The 23587-nt window shown below is 42.3% G+C and overlaps 1 protein-coding gene across 2 annotated transcripts; it reads right to left on the bottom strand.

The window, feature by feature from the left end:
• Positions 1–4672: 4672 nt before the first annotated feature.
• On the bottom strand, positions 4673–10092 carry LOC128106155 (3 beta-hydroxysteroid dehydrogenase/Delta 5-->4-isomerase type 1-like). 2 transcript variants are annotated; one of them, XM_052731474.1, is made up of 3 exons: positions 9948–10092; positions 6701–6865; positions 4673–5484 (listed from the first exon to the last, which is right to left on the bottom strand). In XM_052731474.1, the coding sequence occupies exons 1-3, from the start codon at positions 10090–10092 to the stop codon at positions 4673–4675; spliced, it is 1122 nt and encodes a 373-aa protein (XP_052587434.1). The 2 variants fall into 2 exon arrangements, with proteins under 2 accessions (XP_052587434.1, XP_052587435.1); XM_052731475.1 differs by lacking the exon at positions 6701–6865.
• Between the last annotated feature and the right edge of the window lie 13495 nt (positions 10093–23587).

Here is a 23587-nt window from a genome sequence, read left to right as displayed (position 1 = left end):
TTCTCAGAGTTACAGTGTTTCTTGCAGCTAAATCTAGAGATGTCTGTTTGATGGTTGTTATTACAGTTTTCCTATGAAATTGCTTGTATGAGAACAGTTGTTGTTCAAACCTTAGATGGTCCTTTGATAGAAAAAAAACCCAGAGCCAGATATCAGGGTGAAAGCTGAAAGATCAGAGAAGCAGAACAGCCTGCCACTAGTTCTTACCTCTAAGAAATCCTCAGCGTAAAGAGAGTGAGTTCCTGTTTCCTCATGCTTCATATTTCTTTCTCTTCCCAGACATCACTTTCTGGGATTAAAGGCATGTGTGTGTCTTGTCCCAGTACTGGGATTAAAGGTGTGTAGCACCACTGCCTGGCTCTGTTTCCAGTGTAGCCTTGAACTCACGCAGGTCCAGATGGATCTCTGCCTCCCAAGTGATAGGATTAAGGGTGTGTGCAACCACTGCCTGACCTCAATGTCTAATCTAGTGGCTGGCTCTGTCCTCTGATTCTCTGGCATGTATATTAGGGTACACAATATATCACCTCAACAGTGGATAGAGGCTAAGAAAGTTTCTCTCCCTAGCTCTAGACAGTACTATAAATAAACCCACTCCCCTTTAACAAGCTAATGCCTCATAGTTTTCTCATTCTAAAGCACAGAGAAATGGACCTCAGATCCCAGACTCCAGGGACCATTTTTTTAATAAGCCTAGATAGGAGAGAGTGGATTTGAGTTGATATTCTAGGATTTCCAAAAGTTTCTGGGTGGTGAGGGGTGGGGAGATTCCCTTATTCCAAGCATAATGGTACCAGCTGCCTATGAGGGATGTTTGTCAAGAGAATGAGCCATGGGCTCCAGCCTGACCTTGTATGGAAGGAAGCTGTGCTACTGGGTTTGTGATTGTAAAGTTCCTGGTGAACTGCCATTAGGAATGCTTCATTCTTCTCACTTACCTTTTCCAGTTTCTAAAAATGTGAACAATATAATTGGTTTTTTGTTTTTGTTTTTGTTTTGTTTTGTTTTACTCTTTTTTTCTTTGGGAGGCCTGCCACTCAGCTCCCAAATAATCACATGGAGACTTATTCTTATTTATGAATGTCTAACCTTAACTTACCTTGTTTCTAGCCAGTTTTAATTAACTTAAATTATTTCATCTACCTTTGGCCTCAGGCTTTTCCTTTTCTATTCCTGTATACCTTTCATTACTTCTTACTACATGGCTTGCTGTGTCACTGGGTGGGTGGCCCCTGATGTCCTCGAGACCCTCTCACTTCCGCCCTCCCTCCAACACACACTTCTAGCCTATCCCCATTTCTTCCTGTGAGCCCCCAATACCAAGAAGCACTTTCTCCCTGGGACACCAGTGGCTATTTTTCTTTCAGAGGCAGCGGAAGAAAGAGCTATGGAGTCAGGACTATCAATCAGAGACACAGTCTCTGCATTCAATTTATAGTGTCAGCTTAAGTACGGGTGAGATGGCTAAGCAAGTAAAGGCTCCTGCCACAAAAGACTGATAATCTGAGTTCAATCCTTGGAATAACTCCACATCTTGTCCTTTGACCTCTACACACACCTGCTGTAGTTCAAGGAGACACACACAAGTGTGCATAGAAAGTAGATTAAGAAATGAATAACATAATGACAATGTTCACATACTTAAACACGCACATTTATAAAAAATGTTTTTAGATTAGAAACAATAAGAATAGCAATTTGTACTATGCATAAGGAGAACTTAAATTGATGCAAAAATGGAGACTTGCAGGGACACAAGTCTTTTACTTTTCAGAATTCCACAGGTAGATGAAGTTTTGCTGAATGCCTTATTTATTTGATTAGAGGATGATTTCAGAGGCTGAAGCAAGAGTTAATGCTGGGGTAGTGTTGTGGGTCATTGAGGTGTGATGCTTAGTGAAGGTTCCTTCCCAGAATGTCACTGAAAGCCAGGCATCTTCTTTTCCATGTTTCAGAAGGGCCTTACTCTAAAGTGGATGTGGCATAGCTCAAGATACAGGGTGACCAAGCTCTTATGTCCATCTCCCAGAGGAGTTGTTGGAGGTCCTTCCACTACAGAAATGGGATATGTTCTTCTGCTATGATTCTCTGTGAGGCAGATGTATGTCTTGGGGTCAGATGCCTGACACTTCTATTAAGGGCCTTGTCCCTAATTAGCAGAGTGGGCTGGAGGGCACATTTGTCTCCTCTCTAACAGAATTGTTGTAGCTACAGTGTTCTTTCCTTCATGGGATCAGGGTTCAAAGATCCAGACAAGAAGTAACAGGACTAGAGCATTCATGTAGACTCAGAATGTCCAGGAAGGTTCAGAACAGACATACTGTTTAAAAAGTGAGTGAAGGCTGTCACTTCCCAGAGGCTCTAGGGGCAGAGCAGAATAGAGCAGTGTAGTCGTTGTTGTTTTATTGTTTCTGTTTACTCTTTGACTGTTTTGAGGACCACACCACCCAGCTCCCAAATAAATTCTCACAGAGGCTTTTTCTCTATTAAAAATGCCTGGCCTTAACTTGGCTTGTTTCTAGCCAGCTTTTCTTAACTTAAATTATCCCATATATCTTTTTCCTCTGTGCTTTTACCTTTCTGTATTTCTGTGTATCTTTCATGACTTTTTACTCCATGGCTTATTATGAAGCTGGGTGGCTGGCCTGTAAATACCCTACTACTTCTTTTCTCATTCCTTCTATCTTCTTCCAGATTTCTCCTTCTCTTTTATTCTCTCTGCCTGCCCAGCCTATCCTTTCTCCTACCTTGTTATTAGCCAAACAGCTCTTTATTGCAGAAATCAGGTGTTTTAGACAGGCTAAGTAACAGAGTGTCACAGAGTTAAACAAACACAACCTAAAAAATGCAACACATCGTTCCATCATAAAAACAAATGTTCCATAGCATAAACAAACATAACACATCTTAAAACAATATTCCACAACAGAGCTGGGTTTGGCCAAAGCTCACATTTAAACATTCCTCAAAGCCACTGTTCTCTGCTTGTCATATCCTTTCTCCGGGAATTACTGATTTGTAGAACACAAAGTTCAAAATCCTAAGTGAGATTCCCTATATACCCAAGGGAGAGAATGCCAGTGCTGTGTTCAGCCCCAGGTGTGGAATCCTGAACCCACAGGAGGAGAGAGCTTCTGCATGGAGTCTGGAGTCTGCTGCCTGTGCTGCTTTAGGTGTGGGGAGAAGAGACTCACACATGACAGCAATCCTGAATGCATATGTATCTTATCCAACACTCTTTACAAAATGGGTTCAAATTCACAGGGGCCACTTTCCTATTCAAGGGGTTCTTAGAAGCAAGCAATTTCATAATTTAAAAACTGGAAAAGGAAAGTGAGAAGAATAAAGCATTCCTAACCACAGTTTACCAAGAACTTTCTAATCACAAACCCAGTAGCACAGTTTCCATACGAAATAGGTCAGGCTGGAGCCCATTGCTTATTCTCTTGACCAAAATCCCTCACAGGCAGTTGGTACCACCATGCTTGAAAAGGGGGAATCTCGCTGGGCGGTGGTGGCGCACACCTTTAATCCCAGCACTCGGGAGGCAGAGCCAGGCGGATCTCTGTGAGTTCGGGGCCAGCCTGGGCTACCAAGTGAGTTCCAGGAAAGGCGCAAAGCTACACAGAGAAACCCTGTCTCAAAAAACCAAAAAAAAAAAAAAAAAAAAAAAAAAAAAAAAAGAAAGAAAAAGAAAAAAGAAAAGGGGGAATCTCCTAAACTTCACCTCCACCAACTGCTGGGAATCTAGGAGTATAAACCCAAAGGTACTCTCTACTGTCTAGGTTTGTAAAAACTGGTCCCAGAGTCAGGATCTGAGGCACATTTCTTTGTGCATCAGAAAGAGAAAAATTTGAGGCATTAGCTGGTAAAGGGGAGTGGGTTTATTCATAGTTCTGTCTAGACTTAGGGAGAGAAACTTTCTTAGCCTCTATCCACTGTTCTCATACTGGCAATTTTATAGGAAACCTGGAACAAAAACCACCAAACAGACAAGTGTAGATTTAGCTGTGAGAAAAACTGTAACTCTGAATGTCCACTAGAGGACGCCTCCTCCTAGCTCTTCCCCTGGGCCTGGGGAATCTCCTGGAGAAACTGGAACTTTGGCATTCCCACTGTCAGTCCCTATTACATAAAATACAGTCATCTAGTCATCTAGTGCACTTCACAGGACAGCGGCCAGGGATGAGACTCCTATCCCTAATCTGGCCCTGATTTTCCTCAATCCACCTCAGATCAATGATCATTTCTGATCCCAGCATGGCCTTGCCTGGTCACAGAAGGGAAATAGAAGACTAAAACAACTTCTGCAGATGATATATTAACCAAAATTTATTGAGCTTCATAGAGCAAAGAAAATTTTGCAGAGATGCAAAATGTTTTTAGTGGGGAGATGAAACCAATGGAGAGAGCTCTAAGGTACAAGAGGTGCTGAGAGTTTAGAACTAGGAGCAGAGACACAGCAGCCCTGTGTCCCTGGGCAGGTGCTGAGGGAAGAAAGCCTGTGTCTGGGCCAGTGACTGGCAAAGCATCTGGTGACTTGAGGAAGACACCAAGTTGGTCTCTGTGTCAAAGGGAGGCAGCAGGACCTGGATTGTGCATCTGTCCCTTCTGGAGGATCTGACAATTAATTCCTGACAGCACCCAGGGCCATGTTCCTGCCATGGTCACATCACTGAGTCTTTGTGTTCAGTGTCCCCTTGTGCTGCTCCACCAGTGACCCGATCCACTGCGAAGTTTTCTGCCTGGCTTCCTCCCAGCTGACAAGTGGCTCATAGCCCAGATCTCGCTGAGCTTTCTTGTAGGAGAAAGTGAACACACTATTTGACAGTGTGACCAAGTGGCGGTTAAAAGGAGGCTGGTAGTTGTAGAATGGACGCAGCAGGAAGCTCACAGTTTCCAGCAGGAAGGCAATCCAGTAGAGCATGGGAAGAGGTAGGCTCCAACTGGAATCCAGGTGGAAGCCCCAGTCCTTGCTCACAGTGAAGTTTAAATCATCATAGCTTTGGTGAGGAGTGTCATCTGATATGTAGTAGAACTGACCTTGGATGCTTGGTGACTTCTTGGGGTCTCGTAGGCCTCTGGCAGCCAGAATGTGTGCCCAGGCTGCATTGCCTACATACACTGGATTGGCTATAGAGAATTTGCCAGTAACACCCAGAATACCGTTATTTTTGAGGGCCCTGACCATTTCGAAAGAAATGAATGGACTTTTCTCCCCATAGATATACATAGGCCTTAAGGCACAAGTATGCAAAATGCCACCATTTTTCAGGCTGCACCCATTGGCTGCCAGCACTGCCTTCTCTGCCATCTTTTTACTATATGGGTAGGGATCAGGCCATATAGTTTCACGTTGTTCTTCCTCATGGCCATTCAGGACGATCTCCTTGTAGGAGTTGGGCCCTGCAACATCAACTGAGCTGGTGTAGATGAAGGTTGGGACACTAGCTTGGACACAGGTTTCCAACAGGTTCTGGGTACCTAATCACAGAGAATACACTGTCAGTGTCAGGAGATAGATAATTAAGGGGGTTCACCATGTGCACAGCTTCATGATTATTTTCATCTTCTGGCTAACAGAGCAACCTTTACAGATCAATGCACATTTCCTGTTCTCTGAACTCACAGCTACCTTGCTATGATCCGGGGACAACAGAGAGTTCTAGAGAACAAGAGTCTCTAGGCTGTTGTGTTCACAGCCCTGTATGTGTTTGTGTGCATGAATATGCGGAACTGGGTGTCCTTTAGTGTCCAAAGCCCCTAAGGCTTCTTGTTTATCCAATTTGAATGTTTCTATGATATAATTATAACTTTATGCATATAAATTCATGCATATAAATTCATGTGTTTTAGATGTACAAAAGCAAAAGATCATACTCTTTTTAACTAATTAAAACTATTTTAACAAGAATAGCTCTTTTTAACTAAGAATTGTTCAGGAATTAACATCATCCAAGCTCAAATCCAGTTGTATACAGGTGATAATATGTTAAACAGACATTTCATAGCTACAGGTTTTTTGTCATTTGATGAGAATAAAACTGTCCAAAACGACTAATCTGAGTCAGGGAACAAATGATTATTGGGTTTGGGGAGAAGTGGAGACACAACTGTGTTCCTGAGTGCATACACAATGGTAAAGCACTCTTGGTTCCATCTATGACTTTATTGACTTAGTTGTACAAAGTAGAGGGGATAAATATTCTTCCAGTTTTCATCTTGGATCCAAGCACTGACTGACTTCATCTGTTCCTCTTGGAAGAAAACTAAAAGGGACTGTGTGTTCCCTGCTGGGAATTCCTGTCATGGCAGACCCTTGTCAGGCTGGAAGCTCTCTCAGAACTAACAGCATGTAGAGCAAGTACCTGCAAGGGCTTGTCTATGTCTGACCAAAAGGAGGAAAGTGTGGATGGTTGTCAACTGCCTGGAGTTGGAATCCAGTCTCCTTGGCAGGGACGACCACAGAAGAGCTTTCCTTCAAGTTGGAGTGACATAGATGTGACCTCACATCCTAGGCCACACACTTTCTACCTGCTGGTCCTTAGCCATGTAATAGCCCTGAAATCTTCGAGCTGTGTCTGGTGAGCACAGCATTAGAATCAGAGCATGGCAGGTCTTCTGTGGTGAGAGAATCCCTTCCTGATTTGTGTGGACATTTTCAACCTCACAACATTCACTTTGTGTCCAGATACTCTACCTTTAAGATTAACATCCAGGATGGTCTGTCTGGGAATGCCCCCCTGAACGTCAATGACAGCAGCAGTGTGGATGACAACAGAGATGCCCTGGCAGGCTCTCCTCAGGTACTGGGCATCCAGAATGTCTCCTTCTAGCAGTGTCACCTTGGTCTTTGTCTGTAGGTCTGTGGGACACAAGACAGGTCATTGGGAAGCTTTTCTGTGGGCTGGGATGTTTCCTGTACACAGGTGTCAGTTACCTTGTTCATGAAAAAATGTCAGAGTGGGGGAAATGTTAGAGAGGAAGCCTGATATAAGGAAGGAAGATGCATTCTTTCCCACAGCAGAAAACAAATCAGATTAGGAAGCAATCAAATGTGCCTGGGGCATGAAACCTGTGCAGGAGAGTGATGAGAAATTGATCCATTCATCAAAGAGACTCAGGAGGTAATGGTGGTGGCTGGGTAGAAGGGAGATTAGCAGATGGAATGTCTGTTTCAGGATTATGATGAGGAAGACCCTGTTTCTAGCAGTGGGATCAGAGAGAGAAGCCACATGGGTATGAGTCTCAGCCAGAGCCTGGTATTGCCTGAGTCTGTGCTGAACCAAAAAGGAAGAGTTAACACAGTACCACTCGCTGGGCAGACATGACTCATGGAGAGTGAAGGCACTAACAATAAAAATATGATGGACTCACATATGTAGACAGTAGAACTTCGTCCCTGAGATATTATCAAAAAACTAGATGTCTATGCTGTAACTGAGGCCTTCCAGGGAATCCCTTACAGCCATCTCCCCAAGGCAGTGGGTACAATGCCAGTATATTTGGGTTCCTATGGAACCCACAAATAGCACTGCCTGTTATTTTGTCATTCAGCTCACAAAATGCCCGTGTCCCACATGCGTTCTTGCCCAGTACCCTACATTTGCTTTGGCTTCTTAATTCTCACCCAGGTTTTGGAGTTTTATTCCTTCCTGCCTTCACTTTGTAGGGACTGGTCCTCTAGGTCATAATTAGTAGATGAGCCTAGTGGGTTATCAGAAATCTGTGGACACAGTTATGGCTACACTGACTGAGGACACCTCCCTTGACCTGTCTCTACCTGTGCTACTAGCCTATTCTCTGGGGATGTTTGCAATCAACTTATCAGAGGCGGATTGAAGTCATTCCACTCAACTGAATTTATCAATGAGGCTGAACAACAGTGAGAAGGGTGGGAGAAATCCATAGCTGAGGAAACATCTCTAGAGACACAAACAGAACGGCTTTTCACTTACTCTCTTCTACGTGTGTCCTATCCATGCCCCCTCCTCTCCTCATGTATCTCCAGGAAAGTCCTGAAGTAAAGGGAGGCAAACAAGGTACTGCTCACAGGGAATCAGGTACCAGTGTGAGGGTTGAATTCATAGATTATGATCCTATCTGCCCATTCTGTCCTTCTTCTCCTTTGCCTTTGATTTATACAGACTGGTTCAGGGATGTCGCTATGAACAGAAAAGAGGAATCCTGAGCTATATTGTAGTAGACTCTAATCCATGAGCTATTTGAGAACCCAGAGATCACAGGAGAGTCCTCTTAGAGAGTTTATTGGTGGAACCATAGCTGCACCCTTGTCTAGAACACCTGGATGTGGCAAATGTTTGCACACACACCAACATGGTGCAGTATTGCTGTCATGCGAACAGTGTCTGAAAGTGACCCAAGGAAGCTCCTACCCACACTGAATGTGAGGAATATAAAGGCTATAGAAAGACTTCTGGGGTTCCCATTCAGTTTGTTTATTTTAGCTTTCATATTTGGGTAAACCATTTATCCTCTGCACCTATTAATCTACAGAATTAGAGAGTAGACACACTAACTACATTCCAGGAATGTTAAACTGAGCTAATGATATGTCACCACAGTATGTACCACGGAGCCTGGCACAGAAAGCACATTTATCTTTATGCAGGGCCCTCTCTACCTCTACCCCTGACAGTACTCACTATGGTGCTATTCCTCCAGTCCAAGCCTTGGCTATTTGCAAGTATTGCTTAGACATCGGGACTCTAATGAATAGAATTGGCTTTGTGCTATCATTGAGTTTCTGGAAGCAGCACTCAGCATGACAGAGGAGGAACTTGACATTTGAAGAAGTCAGAAACAAAGACAGAGTAGAGGGGGAGTGTTGTCTCAAGGGCCATGGAGGGTCCTGTGTGCAGGGCAGATCTCTAGGTAGAGTGCGATTATCCTTGAAGCCAAGGACGGGGCATAGAGCTAGCTTGAGTCACATACAGACGATAGGAGGACTCTGCAGCCAAGAGCTGGCCCTTGACAAAATAATGGAGTGTAAGTGAGGGAACCTCTGGCATGATCTGTGATCCTCATTAATTGGATGCTGCTGCTATAGTTATCTTTCTTATCCCATCTCAAAGTCCTTGCTGTCCAGGTGAGTGGGCATCCTTTCCTCCAAGTCCTGCAAAGTTCTTATAATGACCTGGAGGTTGAAAAGGTGGCAAAAATATCACATGAAACCAGCTGGTCCAGTTGTAACTGAGATAACAAATTGCTGAAGGAATTATGGCCTGCCCCAGTGCCTTCTGCAATATTATTCTTAGTGATGATAAACTCCAGTGAGGAATGGAGAGAAATACGCAAGAACAGTCCAGGTGAGGTATGAACAGTCCTGCTCATATTGGCATTGTGTTGGTCCCTTGGTGTGACCTCACGCATTTGCTCAGAAATTCACTTTGTCAATCTTATTTTCTATCTCTGTTTTTTCCTGTCTATCACTTTCTTTCTCTGTCTCTCTAAATTTCTCTCCCTTTTTTATTTTTCACTTGTTTTATTTGACATCTACACAAAATGCTGAATGAAGGACCACAAAAGATGAAAAAAAAACCAAAACCACCTCCCTCTGGCCCCACCCTGCCTGCACAGAGCAAACCAGAACAAAACAACTAGAACAGTAACAGTTAGGACAGACAGAGCTAGTACTGAACCCACTAGCTTAAAGATCTTTATGGCTAATACCCAGCAATTGGCAAGTCCACATTAAAGAGCTCCAGAAAAGGGAGAGTGAAATTGTCAGTCCAAACTCAGCATCCCCCATCTTTACAGCGAATTTTATGCTCTGTGGTCTCTTTCCTCCTGCTGAATGTGGACATGGAGCAGTGTTATGACTGCAAGTGTCCTTTTTTACTTAACAGTTCAAAAGCCCTCCCTGTATCAGTCAGCAATTGTTCTGCTGAATTGGAATGTTATGCCAAATCCTTAAGTTGACTTACTGAAGAATTCCTCCCTGGTTTCTGGTTTGAAGACCTTGTCCAGAACTCTGACCTCCTCCAGATCCTTCTCCTGCACCAGCAAGTGGACAATCCTTTGCCCTAGAAATCCTCCTGCCCCTGTTACCAGACAGGTCCACCCAGGCATGGTCAACACAGGCAGCCGATCCAGTGAGAGCAAGAGTAATGTAGGGTGATTCTGAAGATGGCTAGAAAGAGAGAGCCAGGGATTATTCAAGCTTAATTTCTCCCACCAACCTCTCATAACACAGATCGTAAGACATGGTACAATTTCTCCATAGCACTATCAATGTATTTTGATGTGTACCCAGAAACTGTTAGACCCACAGGGTCTCTTTTCCCCAAGATATCTCCTTTACCCAGATATCTGTTGCCAGCCCAGGCGATTTCACCTGTGCTTCAGAAATGGCCACAAACTTACTGCACACAATCAAGTTACATAAACAGTTCATGGAACTCAGAAAAATGTTTGCTTGTTGGCTACAAAAGGTGAGGCACAAAGGAAGGTTCGAGAGATCCCATGCCTTGAGGTATATACCTCCATAAAATTCTAGAGGTTCATTGTCCCAGAAGCACAGTGAACCTGTTATCAGGCAACTATTTTGGAGATTGCATTTATGGGCATGCTTGAACCATGTATAATTTTAGTGAAATGTGATAGGACACAAGTTTATCTAAGTGCCATCAGATGGGATAGGTGATCCAGTAAGTCCTGTTTTTTAAAATTCCTCTGCATTCCTTCCTTGAGTTTGTGGGGCAGAAGTCATTTGGAATAGGAATGCTCTGTCAAATCAGCCACAGGCCATTTTGGAGTGAGATTTGAATCACATACCATAGAGGAAAAGCAATTTAGATGATAATATTAAAATCCACAGCCTGTTTTTTTTTTTTAAACACAAATTCCTAAATCCCTCATACCAAACAGATATGTAACTCAAGAAATCGCCACATCAACGGAATTTCGGTCAACCTTTATTAGCAAGTACTTTGCTTTATACTATATGAATATGTCTTCCAAATCAAGTCAGATACCACACTTCCTTTTAGAATCACATCAGTTTACAAAGCAAGGTAACACTTTCGGCAAGCCTAAACTTTCATCTTCTCAGGCATCTGGTATAACTGGGCTATGAAATAATATTGTATCTTCCTCTAGTCTCGATGGAGGTGTAGATGTCATGCAAGATTCCCTTCAAGTTAGAGCCCAGTTATTCCTGTCTGCTCTCTCAGGAACTCCTCCTTTTCTCCCAACTCATCAACACTCAAACATTTTCATGTTTGGAAGGGGTATTAGGTGAGGCCACTGTCCCATCTAGGCTGCATGCAGCAAGGCTAGAATACTAAGTAACCGCTCTCCCACACAGTAGTAGGGTTAGCTACATCTTGTAGAACTAGTGGGCTATCTGGACCACTAGCCAATACAGCAGCATTCACTGTTAAGCCCAACACCACCCACCCTCTCTGACCCGCAGGAGGTCTGACAGAAGTTTCCACGGGCACTGTTTCTAGCATAGCACTTTCAGTTTTTTGAATCCTGGTCCTCAGACCAAAGTCTTGGTGCATTGGGAGGTGATCTTTGAAGAGATGTGAAAAGCAAAATGTTACACACTCACACACAATTACACACATACACACACACTCCTCTGGCTTGCATGGCTACTGTTTTACACATCTGGCTAGAGAAATATTTCTTTGTTAGATTCACTTTCTGCTCCCACAGAAACAGATAAAAGAGATAAGAACTTGAAGGAAAGGTTTCGTGAAAAACCCCTCTTCTGTGAACTTTGTCTTTATCCCCTCCCCGTTTCTACTTAGCCTCCACTAAGACTTCAACATCACATTTTGGTCTAAGAGGACCTCATCAGGGAGGGCTGCTCAGCTAGAGACCACACCCTTCTCAACCAACACTAAAGGAAAAGTGGTTCAGCTTATCACATAATGCCGGTTTAAACACTTCAAGTTTGTAACCTTATTGGCTCTTATATTTTAATGTTTTGGTGCCAAGTTAATGAATGAATGTGTGCCTTTTATCCTGTCTACTGGTCTGCTCCCCCACTGGGGGATAACCTAGTGTCAGTTTTTACCAGGTAGAGCCTGCTTTCGGTGGCCATGGGTCCTGTATGAACCCTGGTGTGTTGGCCACAGTACAGCTTTCAAAACCGAATTGCTCTTCTTAACCGGCTGCTCTCACAACCCATTTGGATTACACAAATGACAGAATTCCTTCACATTATGCTTTCCTGCTTCCACCATTTCTTGCTATTGCCTTTCCCTCTAATAGAATATTTTTGGTGACCAAGGAACAGAAAGATTACCCCTGTAGTTCTTGTGTAATTTTCCTTGGAGGTGCTGCTGATGGTAGAAGGCTGAGGCCAAGCACATGGAGTTCTGAGCTCCGTCTAGCATCAATCTGACCCACTGTTCTTGGTCAATTACTTTCATGTCGGGCATCCTCTTCATCAGTCTGACCCAGCACTGTCTGTTAACAATGGCCACTAATGGGATGTTTCACCCCTTTCTTATGAGTTTGTTTCTGTGCACACAGGGGCACAATTCTCCAGGTGTTGTAGCCATCTCTCTGTTGCAGGGATAATTTTTAATAAGTGATTGTAAGATTGAACCTTCAGGAAGAGAAAGGGGAATAAAAAAAGGGCTGTCTATAACCATGTGCTTCCCAGGCTCCTCTCAGGACATAATTTCTTTATTTTTGTCTCCTCTAATATATTGAATTTTCTCTGATATATAGATATTGTATATCAACAAAAGAGGAGGGCAATTATCCATGACAGTGAGCAATCATTTTCTGAGAATCACTTTGTGACATTGAGCACCAAGGACTTCATTGGGGACACTGACGAAGCGAGACTCAGACAGTGATCTTTACAAGCATCACTTCATCATGTTTACCTGTGGCTCCTATGGAAGCTCTTTCTCTGTTTACCACAAGCCAAAGCAGAACCATGAAGACAGACTTGGGGTCACTGAACACCCCTGTCTGCTTTTGATCCTCCTGGAGCCACGTTGAAGAGATTCTCCCCACACCTCTGCTGTAGCAATTCCTTGTTTCTTTAATTGGTATGTCAGGATGGCTGCTCCAGTCTAGGTGTTTAACTTAGAAGTTCTGGTTACAAAATTCAGTGATGGTGGAATATACCCTTTCCAATAGCCTGCTTGGCAGTTAGTAGTAGTATAGTATAGGCAGATAGCTGGTGTGTTTTATTCAGCGGCCTATAGAGGAACAGAACCAAGAGGATTTTATCTGTCAGTCTGTCTTCTTTTTGTCTGTCCCTCAGAATTTATTAAATCAGCTTTAAAGTAGTAAGAACAGCTAAATCACACCTCAGAAACTAGCGCCTACTTGGTCCTTGAGGCTAAATACCTCAACCGTTGGAATAGTCCCATAATAAGTGTTCCTCACTGTGGGGAGACAAATTGTACTTACTCAGCCACAGGGCCAGTGGGTCAGTGGTCACAAGTTGGCACTGGAAGTGTGGAAGGTTTCTGAGACCCAGCTGGTCCCTAGTCCACGATGCCAGCTTGGAAAAGCTGGTGTCTTCTATCTGCAAAGGAGCCAGCCGCCGCACCACAAACCAACTCCAATCCAAGAGGGAACCAAAGCCAGCAACAGGCTAGATGTTTTTTCTGAACTGGAGGTTTTTTATCTGGGTTGCTTTCAGAGGTTTCCGCCCACTTTCAGGGTGGGGCTTCCCACATCAATCAAGGTCATCAAGACACTTTGTTGAGTGATTCTCTTTTGTGACGAATTGACACTGAAATGTATCATAATTAGGTGTCTCCTGCGTCAGAACCAGGTGAGGGGGGCTTCTTTTGGCAGAAGGCTACTCTTGAGATAAAGAGAACATCCTGTCCTATACCTAAGGACCAGTCTAAACTTAAAAGAGAAGAGATATGATTAACTTAAAAGGAAGCTAAAACATCTTGTAGGAAGGTGTCCCCATAAATGTGTGGGGAGAGTTTTCATTTGTCCTATGACATCTCGTTTTATATCTTTAGCTATAGATAAATCTAACTGTGAAATATTTTTTTTAATACTGATGTTCAAAGCTTTTTTTTGTTTTTAGGGTTAAGGGTGGAGCCAGGCAGAGCGCTGCAAAGTTCACAAGTGGGACCAGCAGAGGGCTTCAGCTGTGTTTCTGCTGACTGGGAGATAGCAGGGAGGAGGGGTCACTGGGTTTCAAGAGTGTGTTAGAAGGCTGGTTGCTATCTTTGCACTGCCTCCTTTTACATTTGGGTATATTTTAGAACAAGGAGGAGGTTATCAGACTGAGATTGAATTTTGAATGTTGACCATGACCACCAATAAATGTCTCCTGCTCTAGTGGATAGTTCCATACTCATTCATGGACACTATCCAAAAAAGACACAAAGTTCAGGGGAAATATTGGGACAGGGTGCTTGGGGAGCATTTAATGGGGGATTCAGTAAATGAGGGATGAATATGATCTTGCCTTACTGTATACACACATGAAATTCTCAAGAATCAAGAAAAATTAACATCAAAATTCACAATAAATAACAAAAATGACTATTTTAAAATCTAATTTCCTATCTAATGTTTATGTAAATTTTCACAAAAGTTTTAATAAAAACCCCTCGGCCCCACATAAAGATTTGTTGAAGTCCTTGTAATGTCCAAGTGTGAATGTCAAAAGATAAGGACGAAAAAGAAAGGCAATGCTTGGGTCTTAGTCCTGGAAGGTCAGTCAGAACCCAAGGGAACACAAGTGCCTCTAAAACAGCACAGCTCCAGATTAAACGTTCCTTTTAATGACAGATGCAATGGAGACCCTAGAGGGTGAACTCTAAACAGAATTCCCTCTGAGGAGGAGAACATCAGAACAAAAGTTCTCTCATGCTTTAATGAGGACACACACACACAAGGTCAATAAGACTTTGACCCATCCCTGAAGATAACAACTGATAGTTTACCCTCACCTCCCAGTTTTGGCTAAATTAACATTTAAAAGGTTAATTATTGGCCACCTATTCCATCTTGAACATTCAGTAGGAAAGAATAATGCCAACACCAAACAGTTATGATACTATGAAACAAGTGCTACCAGCCCCTTACTGAGGTTCCCAGATTGACCTCATTCAGTCAGGGGACCTAAAAACCCACAAGAGAGTCATTTAAATGACTGTTCTCAGCCATTTTAAAGGGACTTTACTAGGTGTCACTAACTAATGCAGTGGCTGTCAGATGCCATGAGTTTACTAGGGAGTTTCACCTATGAAGGGTCAGCATTTCTTTCAAGAAACAGCCAAAGTAAGCTGCAAGTGAGTCCTACCAGAGTACTAAACCAACTAAGTCCTCATACTTTCCCTTTAAAGGGGACTCTAGAGGCCAACTTCACACAACTAAATATAAAGATCTGTGACACAGAGCTTCTGCCTCTAAAATTGTCCTGGTGGAAAGTGTCTCGGTGACATTTATGCTCTCCCTTACTCCAGGCAAATTCTTTCTTGATTGCCATAAAATTCTTTCCAGAACGCTCTGTCAAAATTAATTTTGTCTGGCTCTGAGTAAACGAAAGTCTAACTCTCTGTCTGAGATTTCCCCCCATCGCTCCATCACGGCTCTGTCATTCACCCACAGGCTCAACAGACTACACCTACCCTTTACACAGACTTCAAAACATTCCCCTTAACTCCTACACGGTCAGACCCTAGACAATGCACTGGGAACCAGTGGGCTGCTGGGACACACTAGTTGATCATATCTAGATCTGTTCTATTTGCAGTCTGTTGCCTCAGAGGACCTTATGAGAAGCAAGCCCATAGATGAATTTCTAAATGGTCTTATTAAATAAGAAACACAGAGCCAAATATAGGGGTGAAAGCCTTAGAGATCAGGGAAATAGTCATAGCCACCAACCTTGCCTCTCCAGCTCTGCAGCTATCAAAATTGACTTACTTCCTGTCTACCCGTGCTTTTAATTGCCTTGCTACTCTGCCCTCTCATTGGCTCTTAGCCCAGCTACCAAACTTCCCTGTCACTGCCTGTCTGTACAGACCTCTGGGTCTCAATGGTTGGTACTGGGATTAAAAGCATCTGTCACCATGCTTGGCTATTCCCTAGTGTGTCACCACATTTCAGCACAAATAAAATATCACCACACAAGCAGTGAATTCTTGCTGTAGTATGGCAGGCTCTTGCCAGCCTCTTCTCTTCTGAAGGGGTAGAATCTAGCTACTTATTTATTTTTAATGCCAGGCATACTGCTGTGCCTCTTCTCATGTCCAGTTTTCACAACCCTTGTTTGGCTGCACATGGCCACGGCTCTTCCTCTTATCTAGTAGCATTTCTTACTCTTCTTATTCTACTGTACATTTTCAGTCCCTGGCTCCTACACTGAGTGACTAAGTTTGTTCCTTTAAGAACTCAAAAGGCCTTCTGGCTAGAACAATTCTGAGGTAACTTGTCAGGATGGGTTTGGAAATGCTTGGTGTCTTAGTTAAGGTTTCTACTGCTCTAATAAAACTCCATGACTAAAAACAATTCAGTGAAGAAATGATTTACTTCAGTTGATAGTTCTGCATTACAGTCTATCACTGAGAGAAGTCAGGGCAGAAATTCAAACAGGGCAGGAACCTGGAGGCAGAAGCTGATGCAGAGGTCATGGAAGAGAGTTACTTATTGGCTTACTCTTCATGGCTTGCTTGGTCTGCTTTCTTATACCACCCAGGACCACCTGCCCAAGAGTAGCACTGCCCTCAGTGAGCTGGGCCCTCTTACATCAATTATCAGTCAATAAAATGCCCTCCAGACTTGCCTACAGACCAGCTGCTATGGAGCCATTTTCTTAATTTAGATTCCCTTTACCCACATGGTCCTAGCTTTGTGTCAATTTGACATGAAAACTAGCCAGCACACTTGGCTTTGTGCTTTTGTCTCTTGATTTCTAGTTTACTTAACCATCTGATAACATTGGAATATTCTGTATTATGAAATATTATGCTACTTCTTTGGGATATCCACCACTACCATCAACACTGAAGACTGTTTCCCACCATTCAGATCTTCTTGAACTCCAAAGGATGTTACAGGCTAGCCTTTGATCTCTGGTGATGGTCATTTCCTCTATTCTCCAAAATACTGCTGTGCCTTCTAGGCCTTAGAGCCCTACAACAACACCAGCTAGGATGCTGAAACCTATGCTCAGGTCTGAAGCATTTTCAGAAGACAGTTTTCAGTCACATTCAATAACTTGACATTGGTGATCTACAGGTGGAAATTTAGAGGTAAGCCTCCAAAATAAAGCAAAATGCCTACATTGTAACCATCAGTCCAGGACCATTAATAGAGGTTTACTCTTAATTAACTATCAGATCTTACATAGACATCCAGAGCGAAAATAAATACGGACAGGCAATAACTCCTGCAAATACAACAATTTATATATGAAATAATAAACACCGACAATAATAATTACAGCATAATGAGACAAGACAAAAAATGAAGCTACATTAGTCAATTAATTTTAGGAATTCTAAGGAAAGAGTGTGTTTCAGGTTATAGGCTAATTATTGTGGACGGATAAATAATCAGAGCTAGGGGAATGGTTTTGGCCATTCATGTGTACTACTTAATAGGGACTCCTTCTTACACTGTCAATCATGGGCCAGCTATGTTTGGGAAACCTCAAACAACAAGGATGTAGGGTAATTCAAATTTCAAGTGGTCAAACCTAGGATATATCTTCCACATGAGCTGCTGGAGTTCCTTCCAGTCCAAGAGCACTGTACATTTTTCTGATTAATTATGAGGCTTTGGCTCTTCATGGGCCAAGTATGTCCAAATATCCATTAAAACTCTAGTCACCTAGGGTCATCTAGCATAAATATTTGTCTCTTATCTTTGGATTCCTGAGACCTTCATGTAGATGAGTATGTAATGAGACCATTGCTATAGCCAGCAAGTTTTCAGCTTCCAACAAGCTGATTACAAGAGATGCAGACTAATAAATGAATATATAGGATAGTACATAAAAGTTACATTTATAGTACACTATAGGCTGTAAAAGGACTGACCAGAACAAGTTTTATGTAGGGGCCACAAAGACAGCATACTTACTATTTCTTGTATCTATACAGTACAATAGACATAACTCAATATGTTGTCTTGGCTTTTCATGTGCTCCTGATAATTTTACTCTGGGACCTGCCTATCTGGGATCAGATCATTGATTAAGATTTTTGTTGTTTTTGAATTCAGGTTGCCTTTCTGCTTTTAGTGGAATGGTGTTCAGGAAAGACTAGGTTGTGGTGGGCTTGAGGTGACACTTTCTTCTTTTAGTTTGTTGTTCAGAGCACCATGTTGTATCCCGAGACATCTATTGAAGTTGAGTAGTGTCTGCAACTATAGTCTCTGTCCAGGAATAAACACACTGCACAGAGTGTGAGTTGACTACAAAACAGTCATTCTGTCAATACCATATATTATAGGAAATAGAAGAGAGCCCGGTACTATGATATACATGGATCACTGTGGGAGAAAATAAAGAGAAAAAGGAAGGAAACAGAGGGGCTAGTGATTATTATTATACTGTTATATGGGAGGTAAAGAGTGCAATGTGACCAGGAAAGAATGGCAGCCACAAAGGAAAAGGGATGGTGTTAGATGTTCATGTCTCAGTTAGAAATAGACTAAAAAGAATGAGGTCATAATATGTACTAAAATGATGTCAAACATGCTCATCTCTAATAAGGTCATTGTCCAAAGGTTCTGCAACATAAAGTAGCCTGTGTTCTTTGGGAGAGAAAAATATAGATGGCATCATGTGGAGAGAGGACACAAAACAAAACAAAAAGGTGTGAATCATGAGAGACATAGGTAGCTTCCTATAATGATCATGTGTATTATACAAATAAGGAAACACTGTGGGGGGCAACAAGAGCTTGGTGGATACTGAATGTTGGGTTCACATCTGATTTCCTGGGCTGGCAGGGAAACTTGGGACAGGGTTCAAAATATGAGTAGGCTCTCCAACCTCAAATGGTGAACAAGAGCTTGGGCCAGAGCCTGGTTAGAAACACCTACTTCAAACAATGGACACAGTTTCTCTTATTCTTACTTGATAGTTCCTTTTTGTCCTATCAAAGTTTAGGAAAAAAAAGTCTTTATAATATGTTTGTGTTCATGTTTATACACTTGTGTGTGTATGCATTTGTGGAAGACAGAGGTTAGCCCCAGGTAGTCCTCACATGCTCTCTATCCTGTTTTGAGATAAGATCTCTCAATTGGTCATGAGTTCTCTGACTACGTCAGGCTGGTTGACCTGTGGACCTCAGGGATCTACCAGACTTGGAACCTCTTTCTGATGTTCATCACATGCCAGATAGAATGCTAGATTATTAGTGTAATCATTCTAGTACTTGGGTCATGAGCTAAACTATCTCATTTGACAATCTTCAAATGCATATGAAGACATTTCATCTATCCCCACAGAGAAATGTAGATAGTTCATTGTTTCTAAAATGTTGAGTTTTAGTCCATTTGAAAATTCAAATATACTAGCTTTGTAGAACAAAGAACATGTGAGAAAGAGGCTGTTAAAATATTTGGAATTCTTCTTCTTGTCTTCTATGCCAATAAACATTTAAAAAGTTTTCCATATTTAATAGAAGGGAACATGATAACTGGGGAGGAAGTCATCAGAGAGAAATCTCTCCTGCTTCATCGTCTCCTTGAATATCTGTTGTCTTTTTAAAAGTCAGAAGAGTTTTTCTCAGAAAGAAATTTTTTAAATTTGATCTTAAAGCAATTTAATCATACTATCTGGAATGTGGAATGAAGATTTAGGTTTATACCTTATATCTGTAAATATATATATATTTATAGTATATATACTATATATACATTTATATTAATATGTATATATAAATATACATATAAATATATCTATATATAAATGTATATGTATATATATAAATGTGAGGAAAACCTGCGATCACTAGGTTTCTAAGCAAAATAGCCGATATAGACAACACTGGGTTGGTTTAGATAACTCACTTGTAAAGCACAGCAAGTGTGTTCCTTGTGTTGTGCTCAGAGGGCTGGACATGATAACATGTCAGGTCAGTTATGGGGGCATTTTAACACACCCACATTATGTCTACTCCTAGTTGCAAAAAAGAAATAACGTCGAGGTCCTAACATCTGGGTTTGGGTAACACATGTCCTTGTTATGACCCGTTGAACAGAAGGAGATACAGGAGGGAAAAAAACACTAAAAAGCACCATAATCTTATGTCCTAAATCTCATCTAGAATTGAGGAGAAAAATGTTTTGCCCTGAATTCTGTTCTGGCAGTTTGGCAAAATGCTTGACGACCTGGATGGGCAGTTGGGTTTAAGTGAGTGAGCAGGGGCTCTTTCCTGTTGAATGCCTGCCAAGAAAGCTGAATGTTTCTCTCTTGCTGCGGGTTTGGCCTTGTTACACTCTGCTTTTGTTGCTCCCAGGCTTTCCAGATGTGCCAACTGCAGGATACCCTGTGTTCCCAACATTCTTTCCTAATAAATTGTATTTCAAAATAAAGCCCAGGAATCTGTGATGGAAACACTGAAAACTTGTGCACTGTATCTTAAATACTCAATACTTAAAATTAGAGGCAAAATATGTTATTCGGTCAAGGCTTTCTTAATTATCTCCTTGAAAATGTACTATTTTAAATAAATATTTGAGAACTGTATGCCTGCATGCAATGTATTTTGATCATATTCACCCCCATTCTTCCATCCAACTCCTCCATGCTGTGGGATGGTCTGTATGCCAAATCTGTTGCTCTGATTGGTCAATAAATAAAACGCTGATTGGCCAGTGGCCAGGCAGGAAGTATAGGCGGGACTAACAGAGAGGAGAATTAAGGGAACAGGAAGGGAAAGGGAGACACTGCCAGCCGCCACCATGACAAACAGCTTGTGAAGACGCTGGTAAGCCACAAGCCATGTGGCAAGGTATAGATCTATGGAAATGGATTAATTTAAGCTGTAAGAACAGTTAGCAAGAAGCCTGCCACGGCCATACAGTTTGTAAGCAATATAAGTCTCTGTGTTTACTTGGTTGGGTCTGAGTGGCTGTGGGACTGACGGGTGAGAGAGATTTGTCCTGACTGTGGGCCAGGCAGGAAAACTCTAGCTACACCTCCAGGTTCTAAGCTCCTACTCTCCACTCCTATCCAATGTTATGTTCTTAGAAAAAAAGCCCACTGAGTCCATTTGTTCGGCCCATATATCTATGGGTGTTATGACATCCACTGAGGCATGGTCAACCTGCTGGGGATCACATCCCTAAAGAAAACTGACTTTCTCTTTCCTAGCAGTCCTCAGCTGTCAATAGCTCCCCAGCTAGGGGTGAGGGCTCTGAGCCCTTCCCCATTCCAAGATGTAATGTTAACGGACTTAATCTTGTTAGGTGTGTGGAGGCAACCACAGCTGGTATGACTTCATCAGTACAATAGTCCTGTCACATCCAGAACACAGTTTGACCTGGTGTCTTACTGACCTATGGCTCTTATTATCTTTCTTTGACCTCTTCCAGTGTTCTCTGACGCTTGGGGAGATGGCCTCTGCATCAGCTCCTGCCTTTATGTTCCTTCCCTGTTAAGAGTTTCTGTCCTGACATCCATTGAGGATGAACAGTGTTATGGAAGTACAAGCCTAATAAACCCTTTCCTCCCGAACTTTCTTTTGTTCATGATGTTTCACTGCAGCAATAGATACCCTAAAATAGTGTGTGATATCGATGTTCCACTTATTGCTAAGTGTAGTTAGAGTTTTCTCTCCAGGTCCCGCCAAGCCCAGGCAGTCTGACAGCCCACTTATAAAATAAACACACAGACGTTTATATTATTTACAAACTATATGGCCATGGCAGGCTTCTAGCTAACTGTTCTTATATCTTAAATTAATCCATTTCTATAAATATATACCTTGCCATGTGGCTCATGGCTTACCGGCATTCTCACATGCTGCTTGTCCTGGTGGCGGATGTCAGTGTCTCTCTGACTCAGCCTTCCACTTCCCAGAATTCTCCTCTCTCCTTGTCCTGCCTATACTTCCTGCCTGGCCACTGGCCAATCAGTGTTTTTTTTTTTATACAGAATGATATCCACAGCAGCTAAGAACTCTAAAGATACTTATCTTCTGTACTTTGGCCAGTTGTGAATTTCTGTTTTGTTGTCCACTGCACAAAAATACTTCTCTGAGGACCAAGGGCTGCACTCATCTGTGGGTATAGGGATATATATTTAGAGAGCAGTCTGATATTATGTCCATCTAGCAAAGTAATAGTAGTAGGTTCCCCCCAAACCTATGAGCTGCAGAACCATGGTTCTTAGTCAAGTCTACAGGACTAGGAATGCATTTTCTCTTGTGGAGCGGTCCTTATATCTAAGGAGAAAGGTGTTGGTTCCTCCCATAACATTCATTTCACTATTGCATCTGTGGGCCTGTCTTTCCAGGCTGGTTATTATTGTAGCTAGCAGCATTCACAACTGTATAAGAATGTCGATATTTTCTTTCTCCCTGTAGTCTTTATGACATATGAAAGCTAGCCAGCTGGGAGGAAGCTTCCTGGATAGTGCCAGCTTAATTTTTCCATGTCCTGTGACCAAAGTGTGTGGTCACAGGTCAGCAATAAGGTCTTACCATAAGTTATTATGGGCAACCAAGAGCAATGGCAGTAGCCTGTATAATTTTGGGAGTCATTGGGATGGCACTGACCATTCCAATGGTCAGGTGGAGTTTCCCACAGATGGTGCTAGGCTTTTTCTTTGGCATTCTGTGTTTTAAGAAAGGAACAGCATTATCCTGAGATGAGCAACAAACTCTCTCTCTCTCTCTCTCTCTCTCTCTCTCTCTCTCTCTCTCTCATACACACCACACACACACACACACACACACACACACACACACACACACACACACACACACACACATACACACACATACACACACACACAAATCAGATCGTTTCCATGTGGCTTTATCAAGTATCTTAGTACTTATTATCCCTTTCCCAGATCTTCTGTTCTACCATCCTAATTTCCTTCACACTTAAATCTTCCACTTCATTATATCCTTTCCCTTTTCATATTACTTGTTTTCTACCACCCACACCCCACATACTTAATATCTTTCTTTCGACCTCTCAGTGGCCCAAAGTGTTACCCCAAGTTATACACACAAATCTGTGTGCCTAATGCTACACCTGTAGAATTTGTCTTTATGGGTCTGGGTTAACTCACTCAATGTAAGTTTTCCATTTTTCTTAACATCATTAACTAAACTATTTATAAGAGATGTAAGCCTTGTTATAATAGATACTCAAAAACTGTCTGTGTTTAAAAAGCTCTTCCCATTTGGATCCATAAGGCAACTGGATGCTGAGTGTGACCAGACATTTTGTTTCAGTGCTATTTTAATCTTTTTGACTTTGAGGTTACCAAGTTATTGTCCCAGAACATTATAAAAGTGACAATATTGGCTATAAAGATGATTCAGCGGATATGAGCACTCATTGCTCTGGCAGAGGACCCAAATTTCCAGCATGCACATGGCAGCCTACAACTGGGGGAGGCATGGAGGTCCTTGTGCTCACA

The sequence above is a fragment of the Peromyscus californicus genome, unplaced genomic scaffold (genome assembly GCF_007827085.1).
Source record: "Peromyscus californicus insignis strain IS unplaced genomic scaffold, ASM782708v3 Scaffold_9__1_contigs__length_137607984, whole genome shotgun sequence".
Taxonomy (NCBI): Eukaryota; Metazoa; Chordata; class Mammalia; order Rodentia; family Cricetidae; genus Peromyscus; species Peromyscus californicus.
The sequence above is the reverse complement of the archived record's forward strand: the minus strand, read 5'-3'. Positions and strand labels throughout refer to the sequence as shown.

Bases quoted from the DNA above. Each gene is read 5' to 3' on its own strand.
- LOC128106155 (XM_052731474.1), bottom strand. From the start codon at position 10,092: ATGCCTGGGTGGACCTGTCTGGTAACAGGGGCAGGAGGATTTCTAGGG. The intron at 6,866-9,947 runs GTAAGTCAACTT...TGTGTCCCACAG, and splicing joins AACCAGGGAGGAATTCTTCA to ACCTACAGACAAAGACCAAG. The intron at 5,485-6,700 runs GTAGAGTATCTG...CTCTGTGATTAG, and splicing joins CCTGGATGTTAATCTTAAAG to GTACCCAGAACCTGTTGGAA.